The sequence below is a fragment of the Anabrus simplex genome, chromosome 3 (assembly GCF_040414725.1).
Source record: "Anabrus simplex isolate iqAnaSimp1 chromosome 3, ASM4041472v1, whole genome shotgun sequence".
In the NCBI taxonomy this organism is placed as follows: domain Eukaryota; kingdom Metazoa; phylum Arthropoda; class Insecta; order Orthoptera; family Tettigoniidae; genus Anabrus; species Anabrus simplex.
The window spans coordinates 15,744,628-15,763,727 of NC_090267.1; the positions used below are offsets into that span (position 1 = coordinate 15,744,628).

Consider the following 19,100-nt stretch of genomic DNA (forward strand, 5'->3'; position numbering starts at 1 on the left):
GGACATACTCTTCCTTCATGTTTAATGATGGTAATATATATCAGACCAACAGTTTTAAGAAACATAATATGAATATAGCTTACAAAACTAACAACAGTTCTTCCATCTTTAACAACACACACTTAATCAAACACCGGGCTGAATGGCTCAGACATTTGATGCACTGGCCTCCTGAACTCAACTTCACAGGTTCGATCTTGGCTCAGTCCAGTGGTATTTGAAGGTACTAGAATACATCAACCTTGTATTGGTAGATTTACTGGCACATAAAAGAATTATTGCAGAACTAAATTCTGGCAGCTCGGTGTGTCCGAAAACCGTAAAAGTAGTCAGTGGAACGTAAAACAAATAGCATTATTATTATTATTAATCAATTTCTCAATTGTGCAGTTTACAAACTAAAATGCAATAACTTCAATGGAACATATATGGGCAAACAGGCAGAAGCTTCACAACACGTTACTTAGAGCATGTCAACGCTAAAAAACATAATCGGTTTTCTGCCATCCAATCATACGTTTACTTCTACTGGACCCTGCTCAACATGCTTGATAGTTGTTTTATTCATGGTCAGCTGTTGCACATTTGGCTTTGGCTGGTACAATGGCTCTGCACTCCGAATGACCAACCGAGCAGACGAGGGGTGGCTGCGGCTTTGTTGTGGCTCTACGCCTCTGCATTCGGGAGACTGAGTGGGGCTGGACCCCACCATCGGCTGTCCCAAGAATGGTTTTCCATGGTTTCACATTCTCCTGCACTAAGGCAAATGCTAGGGCAGTTCCTAGTTTAGGCCACGGCTCCTAACCCTATCACATTCTCTGCAAATCTCCTTCACTGTAACAAATCTCCTAGCCTGAGAGAACATTCTAAGAGGCCTGCCTCCCCCTTCAGGGAAGGAATGAAAACATTTTAGTAGCAATTTTACTCACATGGGACAATATTCTAATCCCAATTACAACCTTAATTACATTTCAGAAAAACCTGACATTTTACTTGACGTAATCATTTCAGTCTATAATAAACAAAAATTCAGTGTAAAAAGAAAATCCAATATCCCCACCAACCTCTCACGACCCCTACATCCCCTTCCCGCTACCTGTCCTCAAACCCTTCCCCAGCCTATACTCCTACCACCAGCCTCTGCTTCAATACTGCACTCAGTGTGGTGTACATTCCTGTAGTTGAAAGACACCCATAATGCTATGTGAGCGGTGCAAGTCTCATATAACTTACAATAAAATTTTTCTTTTCCTTTTTCTTCACAAAACAGTGGTTTGATTCTGATTTTTTTCAGACATCTATTGTGGTTAATAACAATCAATCCATATTGACAACCACCTACAAAAACATCTACTGGGCCAATATATTAAACATTCTGGTGTTTATAATTGTCTCCTTCAGCCAACCTATCTATGATTGTTAAACATCACATCCTGTAAACACTTATAAGTTAAGCAATGAAGATTGTATTCTATGCATACATATTGACAAAGCATCATGAAACTTGATAAAAATACTACCTACACGCAAAACATCCACATTGTATAGAAACTGACAAACATTGGTGTTACTTTTTAATTACTACCGACAAGAAAGACTTACAAAATTTTAATGTGTTTTGTTTCATCACATATTTTAGATGTTTTGGGCTTTTCAGTGCTTTTTAATTTGCTAATTTTTCTTCAATGTAATGACTAAGGATGACCTCATATTTAAGGTCAAAACTAGTCCCATTGGTTTTTTAATTAGAATATAGCCAATGATTTTTTAATGAAGATATAGTTATATTGCCATTAATAATGGCGTACAAACAGGTGGAACCACTCTTATTGCATTAAACGTCAGGTGGTGCAATCCTAATTTAATGATATTTATTAATAATGTAATTGGTTTTATGACACACACAAACTACTTTTATGGTTTTCAGAGACACCAAGGACCCAGAATTTTGTACCATAGGAGTTCTTATACATGCAGGTAAATCTACCGACATACGGCTGACGTATTTGTGCACCTTCAAATACCAGTAGAATAAGCAAGGGTTGAACCTGCCAAGTAAGGCTCAGAAAGAGAGTGATGTAACCATCTAAGCCACTCAGACCAACTGTGATCTTCAATCATTTGACTTAAACTTTGGAATGTTATGTTTTGCCATAAGGACAGTTAACTTTCTTGGACATGAATGAACAGTTAGTGTTTGGTCCAAATAGATCTGGAGGTTATAACAATTCAATTAAGGGTCCATGGGGCAAATTGTAAGGTACCTTGCAATGGTATTACTTTGATGGATGACATTGATTTGAACAAAAGTCTGCAGTTCAGTTTATGAGAATTAACAGACAGTTACACACGAAAGCCGAATTTTATGACGTTCAGATTTCTATTTTATTGCTACAGGTTTCAAAAAACTGTATTTGATCTATGCAGCCCATCAGGCAATAAATACAGACATTATGAGGAAGCCATGCAGTTGTTTTAAGTAAGCTGTTAATTAATGAATTAATTATTTTAATAGGTTCAAAATTTTGTTTTACAGATTTCTTCTTTTTGTCGTTCATTACAAATACTTTCATTTTTATGAGTACAATAAATCTGAGTCTGTTATTTTTGCCTTTAAATTAAAACAGTTAGACCTTGCTTGTTACCCATCAATAATGTGACAAAAGAGCCTGTAAACCCTCTGAGACTACATGAATCTATGAATACATGCCTTCAACGCAGCTGAGATAAATGACATCAGATCGACACTAAAGGGTTCAACACTTGGCTGAGTATTACAGTACCCAGTAGACAACTTTTGAATTACCTGAAGAAATTTAGAATAGTATATAGGAAACCTAACAAGCCTATAAAAACTACGAGTTTTAAGAGGATCTTCGGACTTAATGCCTTAAAATAAGGAGTTTTCATTGATATCAGATCAGTAGTTTTCTCACGTTATTCCACACATGACAGTAACAGTAACAAACGAATAACAACTTACAGAAACCCTGTATTCAAAGATATTTACACAGTCAAAAGTGTTAGTAGTGATGATACCAGCTCCCACATCATATGTAATGAAGGTCTTTGGAGATATACCATTTGCCACATGACAGTGAGTATGAGACCTTGGAATGACTTCAAGCAAACAGGAAAATTACATTATAATTTTTTTATTTTCCCTGTATAAAGGGTCACCAAATGAACCTGCTTGGCCATTTTTCTCACTATTTTGATTATCAGACCATGCATTATCAAATTATGTACATTACCTCAAATGTGTTTTCATGCATTGGTCCTGTTTCTGTTAACTCCAATTTAGTTTCTTGTTTCAGAGGTATCGTTTCTGATCCAAGTTGAAAATTTTCCTGTGAAAAAAAATATATATTAGGTATGCTCCTTGTGCCTATTTACTAACATAGGCACCAACAAATGAGCATGACAATCCATTAAGTATTTAAGTTAATTTCAAAATTTCACTAATGTTTAGTGAAAATTTCTACAACAAAGGGTGCAATTCAGGAGAAGAAAGCTATCCTATTTGAATGCACAGGGATTCTTTTTATTGTAGTGCAATTATATTACATTTTAAGCCCTTTGAAATATCACTGTTACATCAAGAAAACTTTATGGAAATACTAATAAATTATTCTACTCATCCTAAACAAAATAATTCTTAAAAATTCATACCAGGAAACTTTATACCACCAAGTACAGCTCAGCATGAATTATATCTCGTTCATGTCACCTGTTATATGTTTAAGTCCCCAGCTAAAAGACTGGTTGGATCCTCAACAGATCTACAATTACATGCCATAGAGGCCAAAGAGGCATACAAAAGCCAGGCAATATAATCTGCTAAAACAACTGAAATGTTCCTTACATCACACCAACACAGACATGCCTCATGGCAATGATGGGATAGGAAAGGCCTATGATCAGCGTTGAGTAGCCTTAATTAAGGTATTGAAATGAGAAACCACAGAAAACAAACTTCAGGCCTGCTGACTGAAGGGTTCAAACTTACTATCTCCTGAATGCAACTGGTGTGATCCAAACCTTACAGCCAACTCGCTTGGTCCCTACGAAATCTACACAAAAGATAGTGACCTCAGTGTCACTAAGACAAATTTCCACCAAAGTAAAAAAATTACATGGTGCTACAACCATGGCAGGCCTTTGCCTACCAAGCGACTGCCATTCAGGCTGAGGCCAGCAGCATTCAAAGTGATGCATATTTAGCCAACATACTTTGCATTTCACACCAGAACCCCTATCCACACTTTAGATAGCTTATAAATTGTTTTCATGTCGACCAAGTGGATCTCGGACCAGATCTCAGATTCTAGTAAAAACTACCTAAATGGCTGGGAATCAAACCTAAAAGATCGATGTAACAGGAAGGCTCTCTCAACCATAACTGAAAAACCGAATGTCTAATTTTAATACTGACTGTAAGAAGTAGAAGGTAACGAAATCCTCCCCACCACCCGAAGGTGTCATAAGTACCAATAATGTTTGGATACACAGAGGGTAGAGCATTTATTACATAGGAATATATATTAGAAACCAATCACCATCAGTGTGCTGGGAAGAGAATGGTCAAGTCAGGTAAAAATGTTAGGGAGAATGGCATGACATCAATATTCCAAAGTCAGCAATTACCCACATTTTTTGTAACAATAAATGACCTCCAGGATTGATCAATGCTGCCTTGATGGTTATTAGCCCTTTTGCTCTCAGGCTATTTTCACCAGTCAAGCCCAAAACACTCAGGCCATTTTTCATGATTATGCATGTTAAAATGTAAAAAAATGCCATATAAAGAAATCCCCAGTTACAAAATTGAAAAAAATCACAGTAGTACACTATTTAATATTGTTTTAGGAAAAAAATATCCCAAAATTGTTCATGGCATATTTTACTACAAAATAAATTTTAAAATTTGAAAATATATTACAAAAAATATGATGATGATGATGATGCTTGTTGTTTAAAGGGGCCTAACATCGAGGTCATCGGCCCCTAATGGTACGAAATGAAACGACAAAGTAAAAGTTCAAAATTATCCACTGACCAAAATAAAAAATGCCATGAAGAATGAATGAACGAATGAATGAATGAATGAACATGAATTTAAAACAATCAGTGGATCCGACTGAAAAAAACTATCATAGTTAATAGTATTACTGACCAAGGGACCACTTCCAAGGCAAATCGAGGATGCTTGGTGTCTAAATGGGTCCAAAATACAAGTCAAAGGCCCCTCAGAATGGTACTTATCGCTAGTAATGTACAACAATGGTATCTGTCCTGTTGCGGTACTAATCATTGGTAGCAGAGACTTGCGGTATTCCACACATTATTGTACTACTCAAAGCTTATGAAATTCGACATTAATACAGACCTATGTTTTTCTCACTCTGCGGCGCCATTCACAGGCAACGCAAACCTATGATGTTCATCACATAAGAGTACTAACCACAGGGACCTCTCCCTATCCCGTGGTGTTCCTCATATAGTGGGTACTAATCACAGGTAAGGCAGGTCCATGGTAGCTATCATCCCATGGTCCCGCTCATATGGTGGTACTAATCACAGGTACTGCAAAAGCCGACCGCGCGGTGCTCCTGTGTGCTACTAATCACAAACCTATTTCGTACCTAATATAGTGGTACTACGCACAAGTAAAAGCGACCCTTGGTGTTCTCCGCGTGGTGGTACTAATCACATGTAGTTGCACGGTTCGAATACAACCATCCCTTGGTCGCCCCTTTTAGTCGGCTCTCACGACAGGCAGGGGATACCGTGGGTGTATTATTCGTCTGCCTCCCCCACCCACAGGGGGTGTGTGTTTGGTCCGCGAGAGGTCTTTTATTTCCCTCAAGTCCGCCGGCAAGCCGGTTAGGACCCCCCTATCCGCCACCTGGGACGCGCCACGTGGGAGTATCACCTCTCCCCCTGCTACGCCTGCGTAGCAGGTTCGTGGTTACAAAAAATAAAAATCAGTTTTCAAATACTAAAAAAAAAAAGTAATATGTTCTTTAGTGATATTGTTGTTCAGTTATTCTGAAAATAAGAGCAATTAATTCTGTATAACATGATATAATTTTTTTTTTTTTTTTTGTATTCTTATTTACTCACGAGTTATAGCACCTGACGTAAAGAACTGTACACGTACCTTCCGGAGTCAGCATTTGTGTTTTGGAAAACATTCTCCTATCATCAGTACCTGTAAAATCCTAATCACTTCTTCTTTATCTACAGCTTTTCCCACACCTGTGGGGTCGCGGGTGCGAACTGTGTCGCACATGTGGATTTGGCTCGTATTTTATGGCCGGATGCCCTTGCTGACGCCAACCCTATATGGGGGAAGTAATCACTATCGCGTGTTACCATGGTAGTTTGTAGTGTAGTGTGTTGTCTGAATATGAAGAAGAAAGTGTTGGGACAAACACAAACACACAGGCCCCGGGTCAGAAGAATTAATCAATGGCGATTAAAATTCCCGACCTGGCCGCGAATCAAACCCGGGCCCTCTGAACCGAATACCTCAACGCTGATCATTCAGCCAATGAGTCGGACTGAAATACGAATCAATATCGGCTATAACATCACCGTCATCGTCTAAAGCATCTAAATAATCCAAAACATCGGAATTATTTAGTCTAGAACTTGGCCCAGCCATGTAAAAAAATTAGGCCTACTCGTGGCACGAAAATCTAGTAACACAAAATGTTAAACTAAAATTCACTTGAGAACACTGATAAATGTAGAATATAAACAAAATATAATTAACAATAATCTATTATTAAAATGGAAACAATAAAACGAAGGAAAACACGTATTTTGAAGCTTAAATGAGACTGTACTGGCAAGCAGCACACTTCAACTCATCATGCGGTGAACATACACGGTTTAATAACTTCATTTGTTCCAAACAGGTGAGCTTAGTGTCTCTATCTCTCGAGAAAAGTGTAGACTAAATCCAAAAGCTACTATTAATGTGTTTTCCGGACATCTGGGAGTCCATTAAGTTACTTATACAGCCATCCGAACACAAAGCCGATAGATCGGCACGCTGAGTGTTTTAAGCAATACCACTCGAGCCGATAAATCAGCTCGCTGAGCGTATAAGATTCAACAGCAGAATCCTACAGCATGTATTACCCTAAGTATTAGTGTGTGCCATATGATGAAGGGAAGATGCAATGAACACCTGTATATTTCTTAATATGTACCAAACATCAATTTATTTCAAACTTTCATACATTATATTTTTTAAATGCAATGAATTTAGAACAACTCTGAATGTTCATGAAATAAAAAGCAGTTTGTTGTAAGAATTTTGTAGGCAAACTATCGGACTATGGAAGGAGTAACATGAAACGATACCACTTGTTAGTTAAAAGACTGGTTTATTCAACATCACAAGCCATACTACATCTCTGTACACGTTCACTCTGCTAATAATCAGCTTACTACATCTTAACTTCTTGTAGAACTGCCATCCAACTGCTACACATTTCCAACTGGTACATCCTACGACTGACACACATTGATATAGGGACACAGCTGATCGACTCCAAAGAGTCAATACATTCTCAAAGAGTAAAAGCCTCTACCAAATAATATACAGTATGAAGGAACATTGAACCCCAATATTCCCCCCCTCAATGTTAAACTCATATTTACATTTTTTACATAACCTTGACATCTCAACAACTTAACATTTTACCAAACCAAGACATTTCATTCAATTGTTAAGAATTACATAGTTTACAGGCTTGGTTAACATATAAGCTAGTTGCTTGTCCGTTTCAGTACATTCCTCATGTACATGTTTCTTTTCCACTTGATGTTTTACAAAGCTATACTTAAATGTGTATGTGCTTCATTCACTTCTGATAAGGATTATCTACAACCTTTATTGTATCCTGATTGTCTTAAAATATTCTTATACACCCTGTATCAATATTTAAGTCTACCAACACTTTTCTCAAGAAAATTGCCTTTTCAGTTGCTTGACACAATGAGGTTAATTCTGCTTCTGCAGTGCTTAACGCCACAATACTTTGCTTCTTACATTTCCATTCTACCATGTTATTGAACATCTTAAATACACAACCTGAAGTTGACTTACGATCAAAGTCTCTAGCCAAGTCTGCATCTGCATAACCATTTAACACATCACAGCTATATGTTTTACATAATTTTAATTCTATGTCGAAAGTTCATTTTACATATCTAAGTACTCTTTTTAATGCTAACCATAGCTCAGCAGATGGCTTGTTGTGAAATCTACTAAGATAGGACATTGCAAAAGCTAAGTCAGGTCTTGAACCATTTGTTGTATACATAAGTGAACCACCATAGCTGTTCTTACTGATCCACACTCAGACATATTAAATCTGTGCAAGACACTTATCAAATAGCTTGTTTGATCAATATACAGACAGTTGTTAACTTTTTCAATGCACATACCTAGGTATTTCAGTTTATTGGATCCTAGATCATTAATCTTAAAATTCAGGCTTAAGAAGTTTTTCAGTTTGTTAATTTCTGCCAAATCATTACAAAAAATTACCAAATCATCCACAGAAACCAACACATACAATTTATCTTTGATGTATAAACAATAATCATTCTCTGACCTATGAAACACATACTCTTCCATTTTCTCCCTAAATTTTTCATACCAATATTTTGGTGATTTACAGAGTCATATAGTGACTTTTTGAATTTGAATACAGAACCAGACTGAACTTCCACACCTGGTGGGAGTTTCAGAAAGACATTTTTCCTTGATCCCTCCATACAAAAAAGCACTTTTTACATTCATTTGATGAATTTCCAAATAATTTTGAACTGAAACTGATAACAATATTCTTGAAGTGACTAATTTTGCAACAGGTGAATAAGTATCCTCATTTATGCTACTGTGTAAAAATCCACGTGCAACTAATCTTGCTTTGTACACCATTGAACTGCCTACTTCTTTCTTAGTACATTATATACCCACTTAGTACGCATGACCGTTTCCTCATTTGGTTTCTTTACTTCTACCCATGTATCATTTTCTTCAAGTAAATGTAGCTCTTCCTCAACAGCTCTTCCCCATTGTAATCTATCGCTACAAAACTTAACATCACTGTACCGCAAATATCTCCTGCGTATGACGAGCTACTTCGCCGCGTCGTGTATTGTCGTCTTAATTTATGTTTGTCAAGAACGCTAGCAGCAAATGACACGTCACGCTTCTTGAAGCTTATTTCTTTCTACTTTACAACTGTGCGGTGCTACTTGTCCACAGTATGCCAAATATGGCAGCATCTAGTTCAAAGCTTAAGTTCGAAACGCTCGAAGAAGAGAATACTCAACACTTAGAGAATGATTGTGACGATTTATATTCTCAGAAATCCAAAGATGAGTTGTTTGATACAGATGAAGGTGAGTCTAATAGAGAATGAGAATGAAGAACAAGGTGAACAACATGACAAATTGGATGAAGGCGAAGAGCTAGACATGTTCAAACCTTTCCCGACGTGTGGTGTTTCACGTCAGAAATTCGTATTTTCTGGTGATAGTGGTGTAAATGTGGACTTCGACGATGAATCCAATCTCTTGGAATATTTTGAACAGTTCATAGTTGACGATATGTTTCAACTTATTGCCGAACAGACCCATGTGTATGCTGAACAGTTTTAAAAGCCCTTCCGAACTTGAAACGACGGTCATGAGTGAGAGATTGGGTGGATACAAACCCAACTGAGATCAAAACTCTAATTGGACTTCTAATGCTGCAGGGGACAGTTCATAAGCCAGAAAACAGTATGTACTGTACTTCTGAAAACTGGAAAGTGTCGCAAACTCTTACTTTTCAAAAATAATCTCTGAGACAAATCACTGCAGTTCTAGTGAGGTAAAATACATAACTGACTATGAAGTCACTAGCTAGCACGATGTGTAATTCGTAAATATTCCTTTCTCTTATTTGTTTTAATTTTAGGTGCTAACATATGAATAAAACACTCAAACACTCGAATTCCAACCAGTTAAATGACCATGCAGTTAATGTAAAAATGGTTAAACATTTCTCTAACATTAAAATGAATTAATTAAAACTCCTTTATTTGACCTTTTGTATCAGAGATGAATGACATTACTGATATTACTAACTTTACTGCCTATCCTGCAGTGTAACAACAATCTGCTGAAAAAATACACAGGACAGGTTGCACCAAGCACATCAATAATACCCAGTTAAGAGGTTAAAAGCAATACTACAAAAGACTCTAAGGTTACATAAATTGGGATTTCTACCTTCTCATAGTTCACCAGGAGTTTTGTTACAAGAAACAGTTCGACTTTGATTTGTTAAATAAGTTAACCAATACATTACTTCTCCCCACATTTCCTTGAGTAACTCAGATTCAATCACCTTTTCTACTAAAGTTCTATTCATTCTTTCTGATAATGGATTAATTTCTGGATTGTATGAAACAGTATATTCTAGCTTTATACTCTTACTTTTGAAAAATATTTTCATATTGTTACTAATATATTCACCACCATTGTCTGCTCCAAGTTTTAACAAGTATTTGGTGACATGATTTGTGGCATAATTATAATATTCAACAAATTTGTCATATACCTCATGCTTATTTCTTGATAGATAGATCACAGTAAAATGGGTAAATCATCAGTAAATGTTACAAATAATATACAAATTAATATCCATCCAATGTTACAGGTGTAATTGGACCACACACATCAGTATGAACAAGCTCTAAGGGCTTACTTGACTTTTTTCTTTTACCACTAAATGGTTGTCTAGTCATCTTTCCAAGAATGCAATTCTCACAATTAAAATTTTCAAATGTAACATCTTGTAAGTTACTTAATCCATTAACTAAATCTTTCTAAAGTACTCATACTTTTATAATTCAAGTGACCTAACCTTCTACGCCATAACTCTAATTCTTCATTAGGTTTACAATTCTTCATAGAATTACCATAGCTAGCATTAGATTTTTCAACTTTCATCTTAACTGTGTACAGTGAACCATCTTTCTGTCCTGAAAGTATTAATCTATTATTCAAGAAAGCTTTGATACTACTACTATGAAATATCCCTTTGCAGCCAACCTGCTCCAACTTTGACAATGACAATAGACTTTTCCCTGAGTTCTGATGCATAATACACATTTTAATAGTACAAAAAAAATGTTCCATTTGCATACATATTAGCATTAATAATCCCTATACCAATTGCCTCAAACTCTATGCAATTTTTGGCTACACATAACTTCTTTGGAAGTCTTAATTTCACATAGGTATGAAAAAAAACTAATTTAGACACAAAATGATCAGAACAACCTGAATCCAAACACCAAAGAAGATCATTCTACATTACACACAATTTTATTAGTTACATGAATTTAAATTTTGCCCTGACTTACTTTCACTTTGAACTTCATTTTCATGTTCTGCATAAAATGACACTTTGCCATTTTCTTCAGTGTTGAACTTATTTCCCCTGCTGTCCATTTTCCATGAAGTATTTCCACATTTTGCGGAAACTGGAGTACGAGCATGTGTTTGACCACGTCCTCTTGACCTTGAAGATCCTCTTCCTCTGTCTGGAGTGAACTTTCCTTTCCTCTTCCTCTGTAGAAGCTTCTAGATGAAGAATTGGAATGTTCTTTACACTGATATTGTTTATGACCTGGTTTACTACAATGAAAGCAGAGAAAAACACGATCACTTCTGGTAACAGAATTTTGACATTTCTTCTGTTTTTCTTCTTCTCCTAACAGATGATTTTTCACAAAGTTTGGTTGAGTTACAAGAGCTGTCACCACTGAATCATAACTATGAGGCATTGAAACTAACAGATAATTTCTTTTGTCATCCTCAGATAACTCACTATTATCGTCCTTCAATTGTGAGAAATAGTCCTCCAATTTCATAATATGTTCTGCTAATGAACTATAAACATCATATGTAGTTTCATTCAACATTCTCCTCAAATATAAATGACTTGTTGCCCATTTACTATTAAAATTATCTTTTAAACTCCTGAACATTGCATTAGCTGAATTATGCTCTTTCAGAAAATTGAGATGACTATCACTTACACCAGCAATGGGTAACGCCTGGGCTTTTGCTTCCTTATTGGCATTTTTGGTTTTTGCAGCAAAATCAGCAACTTTGATAGCTTCTAACTCTTGAGCTTGATGTAATACACTTTTCATTCTAAATGACCAGTTCCCAAAATCTGCTGAATATGATACATTTCATTAATCGCCATTGTCTCCAGTTAGCCTTCACTATTTATGCAAACACACTGGAAAAAAAAAAAATCACTGAAACTTTCTGGAACCTTGTAAGCTCTGTAGCTTTGTCGATCTTCCAGAAACTTCTGGAACACACGGGGCAGACTGTCGATCTGGATCACTGGGCCCATAACCTTGTATGTGAACTAACAATCAAGCTATGCGAAGAGTAACATAACCATAATATTTGTTAGGTAAAAGACAGGTTTATTCAACTTCACAAGCCATACTGCATCTCTGTACACGTTCACTCTGCTAGTACTTGCTTACTACATCTTAACTTCTTGTAGAACTGCCATCCAACTGCTACACGTTTCCAACTGGTACATTCTACGACTAACATTGATATAGAGACACAGCTGATTGACTCCAAAAAGTCTATACATTCGTACAGAGTAAAAGCTTCTACCAAAGAATACACACTATGAGAGAACATTGAACCCCAACAAATTCAACTCCAATACTATCACTAATGTCTTAAATATAACTTTGATACTGGTATAAGTTCGACACAGGAACATTACAAGAAATAACAGATCTAGAGCTGCTGAACAGGAGTGTGTTCGTACGTCAGATTCTATTTTGACACAGTACTATAATAAGAAATAACAAACCTATAGATGTTGAACAGGAGTTCACTTGAATGTTGGATATGTTTAGATATCACTCTCTTTAGTAGTTCTTGCATCTTGGAACTCTTAAAGCTACAAATTCATTCTGAGAGCAGTGTGTATTGACTCACTGGCATACCTTGCTGCCTGCCATGCAGCCGGGCAGTGACCATTCATAGACAGACGCCTTGCAGGCAGTCTACTGAGAAGTAATTCAAGCCTTCTGTCCATAGATGGCAATGACATAGAGTATACCAACTGAAAGCTGAGAATCTGCTATCTCTCTTGAAGTTGGAATGAACAACATAGAGTGCATCATGTAACAGGCCATCGTTCTCTAAGTAAGGTGATTACCCACTTGATAATCAGCAGAAATGATGCATCGTATTACAAGGAATGAAATCGAATGTATATTATGGGATATTCGAAATGAATTGGGCAGTGATATAGTTTTGGAAAATTATGCAATTTTATTTATTAGCAGTGAAAGTTATAGCAGCATAACAAAAAAATTTCACGTGACAGTGATTGTGTGTTTGAAGGTGACGATGATAATGAAGTCCATCCTGCATACAAAAGGACAAAGAAAGACAGCTGTGAATGGAATAAAATAGGTGATAAGGCATTGAAATATGGTTTTATATGAAAATTTTTAATAAATCCCATCATAAACAGGACTATCCATCTGAATCCCTCCCCTATAGAGATTTCTCAACATGTGGTTCACAACTCTTTATGGGATTAGGTAGCTACTGAAAGAAACAGTTTTGCCAATCAGTTATTCACAGAAAAAAATCCCAGCTCACCCTGTACGAGTTCACTGGGCACATTTCACAAAGCTTATAACCCCAAACGATTCTGTAACTGTGTTGAAAGCAAGACCAGCAATAAAAGTACAATGAGATATGAGTGTGAAAAGTATTTGTTGGGTTTGCATTTCCTAGAGTGATTTAGGGTATTTCACACCATTAAGAGCTTTCAAATTGTTCTCTTGGATGCTGCACTTCATCACATCAAACAATGGTATGATTAAAATTCAGTATGTTGCAGAATACAAGTATAAATCTTACGCATGAAAAAATGGTATACATGCGTGTGCTCAGTACATTACACACAGTATGTCAGTAGGTTAATTGCAGAATTTTAGCTTTTAGCAACTCTTGAGCAATATCACATCTATCAAGTAGCAGTTTACAGACTTTGGAAGAGATTATTACTGGGAAGTCACAGTTAATCATTGAACATCCCTCTAACAACAGATGAGATTTTCAAAGACACTGAGGTACCAGAATATTGCAATACAAGAATTCACTTACATGCCTGTATAACTACCCACATGTCCTGGGATATTTCACCTTCTTCAAATAACACTAGAATGAATCACAATCACACTTGCCAATATGAAATTACCATGACATTGTTTAACCCTCTGGGCTACTCAACAGACATTTTGCTGTCATGATGAGGAGCCACTTACTGAATGTAGTAACAGACAGAGCAAAAAAGACAATTAAGAAGTCTCACTTCTTCTCAAAAACTTTTCACTGAATTTTGGTCTTCATCAGGGTTTTGCTTTCAGATGTGTTTGACTAACAGTAGCCTGTCAAATTTATTCAACTACTAAAGGTTAAACTCTAATTACTATACATTTATCTGAAATGATACTTACAACTGAAGTATGTACTGTTCCATCAAACCAGACTGGTTCCTCTTTGACCACTACTTCCAGATCCATTTCACACAGCAGGTGAAGTAGTTCAAAGGTGCTGAGGTTCTAAATTGCTTCCAATGACCCTGCACTGAAACATGAACCAAAAATATATAATTTTATTATTAGAGCCATTGCCTAGGTTACAGTCCATTGACTAGGTAACAAGCTTGTAGGTCTACATGGCTGCTGATATTGTGGTTTTCAAGTTTTAAATGACTGTCAACATCTATCATACTCATATGATCTTCTGTTTTAAAAAACTGTCGATATCACGATTGTAGGCATAGGACACACAGGTTCACATTGAATTAAAAAGAGAGGGACATGACTTTTATTAAAAAATCTGTAACATCCTACCTCTATACTTCCCTTCAAAACTTCAGATGGGTTTTGTCAATCTTTTACTTTTAACCCTTTCACACTCAGCGTGCCGATCTCTCCGTGCGAGAGGTTATGGCGAAAACGCTCATCGGCTCTGTCCTATTTAGCGATTTTGGTCATTTGCGTGGCTGTTAAATCATAACAGTTGATCGTGACGGTACCTTAAAGCATTGAATTTGCGTTTTACTCTACAGGTATATCCACCAGCCCTGCAAAAAAAAATTATTTTCGACAAATGAAATCTGCTGACCGTGAATGTTTATGTTGTGGTTATTTGAAGTTGTTATTGCATGGATCTGTTTTAGTTAGCTTATGAATACAACAATTTCATCTTGCTATGAGTTTAGTGTAGAGTTTATTTCATTTTTTGGTATATCGTATGTTCGCTGTACTTCGCAAACTATAATTTTAGTCCTGTTCATAACTCCGTTGTTGCACGTACTTGCGTCATCTTTTTGTCGTAATGGCTAGGCCATATTCAAGGCCGAATGAGGCTGATATCCTTGAATTTTCAGATGATTTAGACAGTAATAATAACCCTCTTTTGCCGAAAGGTATTTCCATTATGTGGGAAATGACACAGTCACAGCTGTTCACCGTACATCAGACCGCGAGGACCTGAGATCGATGACCGTTTCACGTACAGTGAATAACATTGTGCCATGCTTCATGAGTTAATTGCAGCACACACATCATATTGGTATCAAATTATTCAGAATTAAATGTTCTTTCTTTCACGCCTATGAGTAAAGAAGGAAGGCGCAATAATGTCTGATTTTTCTGTCATTAAAAACCATAATTTTTAAAAAAATTTATTTTCAAAACTTAATAATTTTTTTGGCTTTACCAATAACAATACGTCCTAGATATATTCATTTCTGAAATGCTCATAGTTTTGTGTATTAGTGTGATTTATTTTATTTTAATGTGTGTTACAATGTTTACGTGTTGATTTCTTGTAATTTGGGTTGGAAAATCACAGAAATTAGTTCGAGTGTCTTCGAGCAAACCCCTGAATATAGGCTGAGTGCCAAATGGTTAAGATCAATTTTTTTTAATTTTTCTCCTCTCATCAAGCCAATTCACTGTCTCTTTATTTGTGACTTGTTCTACCAATCTGAATTTCAACAACTTTCAATAACACAATATTTCAAAACTTCTATTCTCCTTTTTCTCAATACCATTATTATCCATGTTCCCTTTCCATACAGTGCCATAGGTGTTACTCAATGTAGAAAAAAAAAAAGTTTTAAATCTCGTGAAGTCGAGATAGAAATGTATAAAGTGCAAATAGCTGGTTTGTTAATCCCACATTTGTGCCAGTGCTGAGAGAGTTATGAAGACAATAAGCTAATACAATTAATTCTGAATCATTCAGATTCTGTCGCTACATACTGCAGCATCATTGAGAAGATCGGCTATGTTCCATTGTTCTATAAATATGTATCTTGCGTTTGACAGACTGAACAAATTTAAAGGTTATTTTAGCTAAGTCAACACTGATTTTTTACAATTTGCTTTACATTGCATCAACACAGATAAGTCTTATGGCAACAATGGGATAGGATAGGCCTAGGAGTGGGACAAAATTGGCCAGCATTTGCCTGGTGTGAAAATGGGAAACCACAGAGAACCATCTTCTGGGCTGCCAACAATGGGGTTTGAACCCACTATCTCTGGGATGGAAGCTGGGTTACTGTCTCAGATTTTATAGATTTTCACTTTACGGTCAGGCACACCTTACTCTCATAGTTTTAACTTGATACAATTTAACATATAACAATTGTCATTGTATGTACTGTCATGTGTTTTATATTTTAACTTGTCATAATTTAACATTTGTCTTTGTATGTACTTTCATGTGTTTTATATTGTTTTTTGATAAGTTGTGATTTGCTCAATTGATTCACTGACTGATGATGACATGCAATGAGCATCGAAACTAGTACCAATCTTCTTTAAACAACATGTGATACATACAGTTTACAGAAATCAGTCAAATAGGACATTAATTTATGGTACTTGCGGTTCTTTTAAAAAAGGAAATATATAGTCAAATATATTTGCAGTGAAGTTTGTTTTTTTACCATTATTGCACTGTTTTTGACTAGGGTAGTAACCCGCCACACATAAATACACACAAAGTCAGAATGTTAAACAGCAACTCCTGATCTCATAAACAATGATGGGGAGGATGTCCAACCTCATCAATCTACGTTTCGGACTATTTCCGTTTTCAAAAATGTAATTTGTCCTCTACTGTGATTCTGCAAATTTTGGTGGCTAAAATAAAGGTGGATAAGCTACAAGGTCTCCCTTTCTATATGAGGAATGTGCCATGGCTATGAAACTCGTAATTTGGGTTTCATGTACATTTTAGGCATTTCTGAAAGATATGTTGATAGCAATTCAGCATACAACAGTAACATTTTAAAATGCTAATTACCTCCCAATGCCATCTGTCTCAAGGGTAATGGACTATAAATCCATAAAGCCTATACGTATGGCTTTTGAATTCTTACCTGTCAAGTGGTAAAGCTACAGAGAATATGGACTTCAAGATCCGGTGGTTCAAATCGACCTGTCACCAGGAATTTATAAAAGGTAAGTTAAATTAGTGTAAAATGCAAATATATATGATGTAAATAAATGTGAGGAAAGATAAGAAGAGAGAGGTGGAGTGAAGGTGGCAGAAGGAGAGTGGAGAGATTTGAGAAAAGTGAATAGGTAAAACTATAATTCATTTTAGTTTCTCCACATCTGAAACCCCTACTACCCAGACAGGTCCCTCAAGTATGGCATCATAGATGTGGCGGTGCATTCTGGCCTTGTTTGGGTACCACTCAAAGGTAACACAGACCCATGGTGTTCCTCACATAATGGTACTAATATCAGGCCACATATACTCATGGTGTTCCTCACATAATGATACTAATCACAGGTTATGTATACTCATGGTGATCCTCACATAATGATACTAATCATATGCAAAGCACACCCATGGTATTCCTCATATAGAGGTACTACTCATAGGTAACGCAGACCCATTCTCAATACAGAGGGACCAACACATTCCAGTGCAGTGCACTGCACATTCTCCTGCAAGGACACTAGCCTGTACAGCCGAGCACCTGCTCTCCCGCCTAGGAGGAATGCACAAGATTGTACTAATCACAGGCAAATCCCAGACCTGTGGTGTTTCTCGAATAATGGTACTTCTCCTAAGTAACGTAGACCCATGGTGTTCCTCACATGATAGTATGAATTGCAAGTAACATGGACCCATGATGGTTCTCACATAATAGTACTACTCACAAGTAGTCTCATGGTTCTAATTCCATCATCCCTTGGTGTCCGGCTCCATGGCTAAATGGTTAGCATGCTGGCTTTTGGTCACAGGGGTCCTGGGTTCGATTCTCAGCAGGGTCAAGAATTTTAACCATCATTGGTTAATTTCACTGGCACAGGTACTGGGTGTAAGTGTCGTCCTCGTCATCATTTCATACTCATCATGATGCGCAGGTCACCTAAGGGCGTCAAATCAAAAGACCTGCACCTCGCCAGCCGAACATGTCCTCAGACACCCGTGGCACTAACAGCCATATGCCATTTCATTTCATCCCTTGGTTGCCCCTTTTAGTCACTTCTTATAACAGGTAGGGGATACCGTGGGTGTATTTTTAGTCTATGTCTCCCACCCACAGGGGGCAAACAGTACAACTCTAAAGATTTCAAACCTGAAACATTACCACTAAAATGTTTTGTAGCCTACAAAGTTAAAAGCAAACCAATATTCAGTGAATCCCTCTTAAATTGCACATAATTGAGTTAAATAACTTGCCAATACAATAATTAAAATCATACACTAAACCTTATTTCTTTATAAAATTATCATCCTCAATTCCTCAACTCATTAGCACTTCAGAAAAATTCACCATACCATTAAATTTAGATATCCAATACATAAGCATCAAATCAGCCACCTGGTGGTAAATGATGTCAGCAACACAAACACAGAGGGCATATGCAATACTCTAAATGAACTACACATTAATGTAACTGAAAATATAAGAACAA

The 19,100-nt window shown here is 36.6% G+C and overlaps 1 protein-coding gene across 1 annotated transcript in view; it reads right to left on the minus strand.

Annotated features, from left to right (window-relative positions):
* LOC137498985 (zinc finger protein 665-like) overlaps positions 1-14,730 on the minus strand; it is a 46,566-nt gene extending 31,836 nt beyond the window's left edge. Inside the window, exons 1-2 of the mRNA XM_068226961.1 lie at positions 14,601-14,730; positions 3,255-3,350 (exon numbers count right to left, since the gene is read on the minus strand). Of these exons, the coding sequence (XP_068083062.1) occupies positions 3,255-3,350; positions 14,601-14,666 (162 nt within the window). The 5' untranslated portion in view covers positions 14,667-14,730. The remainder of the gene's footprint in view (positions 1-3,254; positions 3,351-14,600) is intronic.
* Positions 14,731-19,100: the final 4,370 nt, after the last annotated feature.